Genomic DNA, 7695 nt, shown 5'->3' on the forward strand with positions numbered 1-7695 from the left:
AACTAAGAGTAGCAGTCTCACAGCTCTGTATAAATTGAAAACTTCTTTGTTTACACTTTACTGAAAATATATAGGGGCCATGGGAAAAAGTTTGGCTTTTTTTTTCTTTTTTTTTCGTTGGTTTACAGACAGTTACAAATGAAGTGCAACTGAGTGATTGTGTTATTAGCCACATCTGGGTTAGCCAGTATTGTGCCCGCCTGAGCCACTGAACCTGCGTCTGTGCTGCAGGCAGGGCCTCCGGGTGCATTATCCCAGCCAGACTGCAGCTACCTCCAGGGGTTTTCCAGACTTCCATCTGCGAGCACCAGCAGCCAGCATGGCGGAGCCAGAGTCCGGCAGCACCACCGAGGTCAGCGAGTCTGAGGAGGACGAGGAAAGGCGCGAAGAGTCCACGTCCGATGGAGCCCAGGCCGTCGTCCCTGATGGGTCTGCTGGTCCTCCGCCTGCTGCTACCGATCAGCAGGCGGAGCCACAAGAGGCCAGTGCTTCCAGTAAGTGGCACCAATTGGCTATCATTAGAAGCTGGGATCTTTAACTCCTGTTTTCATTGTCTCCAAATTAATACCATGCTATACTCTGTGCACAGTCTCTGCCACAGTTGTTGACAGTGGAAGAACCGAAGCGACGGGTCAGGACTCCCAGGTAACCAACCCTTTCTTGCATCTCTGTTCACTATTGCATTCATTTCTAGGTTTATTTTTAAAGATGGAAGCATTAACACACAATGCCCTCTGAAATGCAGTCCTCCATGTTCCTCACATGTGTGTTTAAGAATAAAACTGCTTAAGAACACAGCAGTGGATCATATTTCCAGATTTCCCTTGAACTGTCATTGTGTCTTCTTCCAGACGTCCAATCCCGAGGAGAACGAAGGCGACACGTGCACCATCTGCTTCGAGTCCTGGACGACGGCGGGCGAGCACAGGCTGTCTGCTCTGCGCTGCGGACATCTGTTTGGCTACACCTGCATCCACCGCTGGCTGAAAGCTCAGGGGTCTGCGGCCAAATGCCCACAGGTCAGAAATCCTGCAGAAACCCAGTGTGTTGTGGGAAGCTTGAAGTCGTTTCTATGGTGAACATATTCTCCCTGTGTTTTCAGTGCAACAAAAAAGCAAAGCGGTCAGACATCGTGCTGCTGTACGCACCAAAGCTCAGAGCCCTGGATAACTCTGAGCAGGAGAGCTTAAAAAAGTTAGTGGGCTTAGTTTTTTTCCTCCCAAACCCAACAGACCTGCAGCTCTGACATGAAGTAAAGCTGCATTTTAAGAGCAGAGTGGCCTTTAGGTTTGAACTGATCTGAGCTTTAATGTGAACAGCATAGTTGATAAACTATGTATTTTTTAAGAATGTCAGACCTAAATTAGAAGCAAGTATTCCAAAGAAATTGGGTAATATTCAATGGGAACCCAAATACTATCTATCGTCCACCTGTAAGTGAAGTCCAAATTAAAACACTTAGCAAATGTAAAAACAAAACATCCACAGATAACAAAAAATATAGATATATTAATTTTAAAAAATAATAGATGGTATCTTAAGACCATGAAGACACATTTACAATCAGTCGTTCCAGAGTGGAGTATTTCCTGATTAAATGAAAACAATTCCAGTTTATAAGAGAGGGGACCAACATATCTTCACTAACTATAGACCTGTCTCTGCTCGCACAGTTCTCAAACATTCTTGAAAAACTCTACAATAATAAATTAGAAAAATATATTTACAATTTATTAAACAACAGTCAATATGGGTTTAGAACCAAAATGTCAACATCAGTGGCCTTAGTTGAGAAATAGCAGATGCTTTAGACTAAAATACATTAGCAACAGGATTATTTATAGATCTTCAAAAAGCTTTTGATGCAAGTAACCATTAAAGTAACCATTAAAGTATTGCTTTCAAAATTACACAAATATGGTATGAGTTATCTGATGTTATTGGATTAAAACTTACTTAACAGAAATACAACAGTGTCAAGACGCCTGGAGCACCACTCCAGACGTCTGGGCATTGTTTGTGGTGTCCCTCAAGGTTGAGTATTAGGTCCTTAATTATTCAATATTTGTTATTCAGAGAAAAGTGCCCAAAAGCCTCGACATGATTAATAAAGTCAAAAATAGTTTTAAATAAAATACATTTTTCATAGTTTATGGATTATTTGTTATGCCAAATTTATGTGGAAGCAATTACTTTTAAAAAAGCATTACATCCACTTTTTACGCCTCAAAAATATGCAATAAGAAATATGCAAAATGTTGGATATTGTGATCATGCATACAATCTATTTTTAAAGTCAAAATTATTTTAGAAAAAATGATAATTTAGTTAATTATTACATTTTAGAGTTTATTTACAAAGCTAGTTGCATGAAACAGTCTAACAATATTCAAAACTACACAAAGAAAGGGTCAATTGTTATTTTAGGGGAAATGACATATTCAAACAACCACCAATCAGAACAATTAAAACTGTGTGCGTGTTCGTGTGTGGAGTTAAATTATGGAACAACCTTGAGACACATGTAAAACAATGCCCAGACATTTAACATTTTAAAGCAAAATACAAAGGCGGTTATCATTGACAAATAAGATATAAGGAAAAGGACCATGAAACGACTAAAAGGAAAAACTTTGATTTTAAGGGAATATGTAGTTATATTTAAATAGTCTAATTATTGACAAAAATAGCTGATGATGCAATAATTATGAATTTGTATTATATATCCTGATATGTATTCGTATGGAATTGTTGTGCTCCATACATAAAGATTTTCTAGCCACAATTTAAGAAATGGGAGGAAAAATATTTTTCCCTGTCTAGCTATGTAAATTACATCTATTGTTTATGCATGATTTTTATTAAATAATTGTACACAAGCTTGGAATAAATTGCATAAACCAAATCAAAGGAGTCGGCAATCAAACCGTCTTCCAAAGCACAAAGTTTTGATCATACAAAGTCTTCATGAAAGAACCAAAGTTTGAACTGAAATGTGAACTGATGAGAGAAACCAAAACCAGACTGACACCTGTCGTCAACAGAGATGTAGCAGAAAGCTGCAAGAAACTGCAATAATGAGAACTCATGATTAATAAACTTTTACTAGATTTTAAAGTAGAGTCTACTGAACAAATTCAAAGCTAAACATCCATCAAAACTCTTTCTGAGACTTGAACTGTGTTTGTGTCCCTTCAGGTCTCTGGAGCAGGAGCAGTCCCTGAGGAGGAAGGCTGAGCTGGAGTCTGCTCAGTACAAGCTCAAGCTGCAGGTGGTCACCACCAAGTATGGACATGCACAGCAGGAGCTCCAGGTATCATTCTGCTGCTCCCATCCAATCCGAGTCTGTTGTCTTTAGCTTTGAGTCATTGTAGCTTTCAGTCTCTGCGGCTTCTCCGTTTGTTCCAAAGTGACCCCCTCCGAAAAATGTTGGTGTCTGTGTTTCATTTCTCTGTTGGACTTTGGAAGTTGAGTTTTTAAGGTTCGCTCTCTTTCGTGTAGGAGTTGAGAACCCTGATGGCCCAGACTGGCAGGAGCTCGGTTTCCTCCTCAACCTCCTCTTCTTCATCAGCCTCCCTCCCCTTCAGTCTGTCCCAGAGGGTGGACGGTTCCCGGGCAGCTCACTATAGCTTCTCCAAGGGGGTGCTGGTGTCTCAAGCTGGAGGCTGCAGAGTTTTGGCCTACTGTGACCCTTTGAGCTGCCTCCTGGCATCACAGCCGTCTCCTCACTCCACTCTGGTGCCAGGTGAGATTACCTTCTTCTACCTGAACACACCCAGATGTTTCTATGACTGCACTACAGTGTTTACAGACTTTCATCTGTTCCTCCAAGTTTTTGTGTTTAGCTTCAAGTTAACTTTACTGTCACCTGCATGTGTTTTCATGGAACTTGTTCCGAGAATCCAGACTAAGTGGTGACTGTGTGTGCAGGCTGTGGGGTGAAGAAGTTGAGCATGGTGAATATGAAGACGAGCCAGTACGTTCCCATCCACAGCAAACAGATCCGCGGTCTGTCCTTCAACAATCGCAACGACAGCCTGCTGCTGTCTGCTGCGCTGGACACCACCATCAAACTGACCAGGTAGCATGCACTCTGTGGCCACAATTATCTGTTCTTGTTCAGCTTAATGGATGACAACTAGAGGTGCAACGATTCGACACACACATGTACCGCGCGCAATATTTAACTGTTTACAGCTTAACATGGTTTTTAACGTGCGTCAAAGTTGCTGCTCAACATTTATCCAAAAGCGTGTCAGCCTGAAGCTCTCCCTGCTTGTGGGAGGAGCTTCCATCAAAAACTTTTCTCGACCTCATCATGGTTGCTGTTGCTCCCGAGAGGAAAACCCAAACTGTTTTGACAGAACCTGTTTGTGTCCTGGAGAAAGCTTGAAGGTTTTCTGTTTACAAGCACGCTTTAGCTTTACTGATTTAACATCAAATGTTGACTGTTTAGGTCACAGAACAAAAGAAATAGATCTACAGTCGATGAACTCTCCATCATTCAAACATTATCAATCATTCCTTACATTTGTTTGTTCCATGCTACATCTATGAGTGTCATAAGCAGGGGAAACATTTGGCTTCTAGAGCTCAAATCTGAACTCCAGCTCCAGTTCAAATGCTTGAAACTGTGTAATATCGATGTACAATGCAGGAGAAGAGCAAAGACAAGTGTCTGCACTGTCGTTCTAACTTGCACTTGTTGCGTTTGTGCACAAACATGCCGAGGTGCACTCGTCCAAATGCATCTGTCATCAGTTGTTAAACAAACGAGCTGCTGTAATGATGAAATGTAGAACACTAAGAGGCGTTCAGTTCATATCCGTTTGTCTGAACATGTATTCCCTCAGTGCCTCTTACACCGTCGTACTCGGCACCAGATCAAGCTCTGATGATTCAAATGCAGGTCCAGCCTTTCCACTCATTTTCCTAACATAAATTTGCATTTATGTCCTCTGTAAAGTCCATAAAAATGCTTAAGAATAGTTCTAATACAGTCTGTCAAAGACTTTTTGGAGTCTGGTTGTTATTAACTTGTAAGATTATTTTGGCACAAGTTCCATTCAAACTGGTGGCTGATCTAGACTGGTATAAGGAGACATTTAAACGTTCCTTGGGTAACAGGCGGTTACACCAAATAGTTGAATCAAGATGTTTTTCTGAAAGTGGAAGCTAACAATGAAGAATGTGTTGCCCAGCAGCTGCGATCCATGTGAGAACAGACAAGCAGACCTGGTATGGGCGGAGTCAGTGAGGTTTTCCTCACCAGTTGGTGTGTTTTGCAGCTTGCTGACCAACACAGTGGTTCAGACCTACAATGCGGGGAAGCCTGTGTGGAGCTGCTGCTGGTGCTTGGACAACAGTAACTATGTCTACGCTGGCCTGAACAACGGCTCTGTGCTCATTTATGACACTAGAGACACCAGCACTCACGTCCAGGAGCTGCAGACGCCGTGCTTGAGGTACCGACGCACTCTTCACCTGTCTGCATTCAGGGGGCTGCGTGTTTCCAGGTGTCACCTGACCTTTGAACTTTGATATTTCCAGGTGTCCCGTGACTTCTCTATGCTATGTCCCAAGAGCGGCATCCAGCTCGTTCCCCTGCGGCGGGCTGATCGCTGGTTCTCTGGTGGGCGGGTGTTTCTGGGAGCAGGTGAATGAGACCACCTACCGGCCGCACATTCTTCCGCTGGAAAACGCAGGCTGCATCGACATCCAAGTGGAGGCCGAGAGCAGGCATTGTCTTGTCACTTACAGGCCAGGTGAGACCTCACAGTCATATGTGGATCGATTGGATTGATGCTTAAATCACTCATAGCATTAGTCACAGAAATGAAAAAAATATTTCCACAGATTCCTTAAGTGTTTTATGATTCATTCTTTTAGCTCTCTTTTCATTATGTTTTAACCAATCTCTACAGATGTTGGTATTTACCCTATTTAGAATAACACAGTTCTTAGCAATTTCCTACAAAAAATAATCCAGTTTAGGAGGATATGGTTCTTAACTTCGCAAAACTACATTTTCTTGATAGATGAACCCCACCTTACCAAATTTTAAACAGTACTTCCTGAATAAGGCTTGAATGGACTCAGTAAGATTGATATCAAATGACCAGTAGGTGTTCCTGCAAAAGATACCATTGCTTTCAGCCTAATATCTCTATAAGCAACAGTGTTTTAGTGACTTCCTACTATTGCATTCAACAAACTAGTTTTTTAGCACCACCTTGTGGTTACTTATGGGTAATTTTCCAATTGGACCTGTTTTGATTGTATTTTCTGAATGGCAAGTTTTGGTGACTTTTTTTTTTTACCTCTTGCTCATGGGAACTTCTTGGGTCACTTAAAAAAAAAGTCCTCTAACTTTCCTATGATGTCATCATCCACCATATTGATTACATAATTTATCATTTTTTAAGGAGTGCAACGGATCAAAAAACTCATGTTTCAGATTGTGTCACGGTTTTTAGAGACATGGTTTGGAGTGATTAAAAAGAAAACAGGACAAAATAACAAAACATAAGCATAATATCCTGCAAAACATACATGTACTTCCAAATATATTTATATAGATACAGAGCTGATATAGAACAGAAATGAAAATCTATTCAATGGTTATCATTAGGGATTTAAGGATTCAGTCAAGCCATGACATTATTTGCAATTTTAAAGTCACGTCTTTTGGTTTTTGTCAGGTTTTTTTTACTCCTCAACACAATGAATTAAATGTATTGCAAGACCAATTATGTTTTCTTTTTTCCCCTTAAATCAAACTCTCTGTTTTCCCACTAACAGAAAGGCTTCAATACAAATAAACAATTATACATAGTATTAAAATGATCACAAATCCTTTCATACTCTTGTGCTCCATATGTTGTGAAGCCCATGGCTGTTGTCACGGTAAATTGGTCAAAGTTGCAGTGAAAATGTATCGTTGCTGGGTGAGGAACACCCCTACCTTCTACTGTGAAAGTCATTGGCATCTCCACTCATGAGAGTCCTGAGGTGATCATAGAAATATTTGACATGAACGTGCTCTTTGCTGCAGGACGCACCAATCCAAACCTACACTGTGTGCTGATGTCTCTGACCCGAAGCCCTCAGCAGGACACCGCCCAGCTCCCCAGCTGCTCCTGCTCCCCAGTGCAGACGTTCGGCGGTGGATCATCCTGCAAGCTGCTTACCAAAAATGCCGTCTTCAAGAGTCCAGCTGGAAATGGGTCACTGGTCTGTGTTGGGGACGAGGCCTCCAACTCCACCATGGTACGTCCCGTCTGCAGCCTTGTGAGCTGCTCTGTGGCATACATGTTTGTCTGTTGTGGTGCATACACGCTGAATTCGAATCGCGTGCCAAATTTGCGTGCCCTGCCCCTTTTTCATCGCATGGTGAATTCACTGCTCATCGCTTGTCAAAAAATGTGTTCCTGATGCTGTGGCCGCATGTGGGAGGAGCCACCAGCTCTGTCTGTGGGTATCTCACTTAGAATGAATTAAAGACACAATATGTCGAGGAATAAGGTTTATTGTGAAAATTTCTGCAAAAACGGTAATCATGTCTCTGTGTTTGCATTATGATTATTATTCAAAGATTAAGTACAGGGGCTGTCTGTATGACAGCTGATTCTGTAACGTTTGTGTGTCTCTGTGAGCTTGAAGGTTCTCTTTCATAATAATCTGAGGGGGGGGGGG

At 41.7% G+C, this 7695-nt stretch overlaps 1 protein-coding gene across 3 annotated transcripts in view; it reads left to right on the forward strand.

Moving 5' to 3' along the window:
- The window catches only part of rfwd3 (ring finger and WD repeat domain 3), a 16454-nt gene that overhangs the window by 4904 nt on the left and 3855 nt on the right, over positions 1 to 7695 (forward strand). For all 3 annotated transcript variants that reach the window (XM_024282314.2, XM_024282312.2, XM_024282313.2), the window contains 10 exons: positions 232 to 494; positions 590 to 645; positions 852 to 1019; positions 1103 to 1194; positions 3199 to 3313; positions 3502 to 3745; positions 3931 to 4081; positions 5289 to 5465; positions 5551 to 5765; positions 7055 to 7269. In XM_024282314.2, coding sequence (XP_024138082.1) covers positions 232 to 494; positions 590 to 645; positions 852 to 1019; positions 1103 to 1194; positions 3199 to 3313; positions 3502 to 3745; positions 3931 to 4081; positions 5289 to 5465; positions 5551 to 5765; positions 7055 to 7269 — 1696 coding nt within the window. The remainder of the gene's footprint in view (positions 1 to 231; positions 495 to 589; positions 646 to 851; positions 1020 to 1102; positions 1195 to 3198; positions 3314 to 3501; positions 3746 to 3930; positions 4082 to 5288; positions 5466 to 5550; positions 5766 to 7054; positions 7270 to 7695) is intronic.

This window comes from Oryzias melastigma, linkage group LG6, assembly GCF_002922805.2.
Source record: "Oryzias melastigma strain HK-1 linkage group LG6, ASM292280v2, whole genome shotgun sequence".
Lineage (NCBI taxonomy): Eukaryota > Metazoa > Chordata > Actinopteri > Beloniformes > Adrianichthyidae > Oryzias > Oryzias melastigma.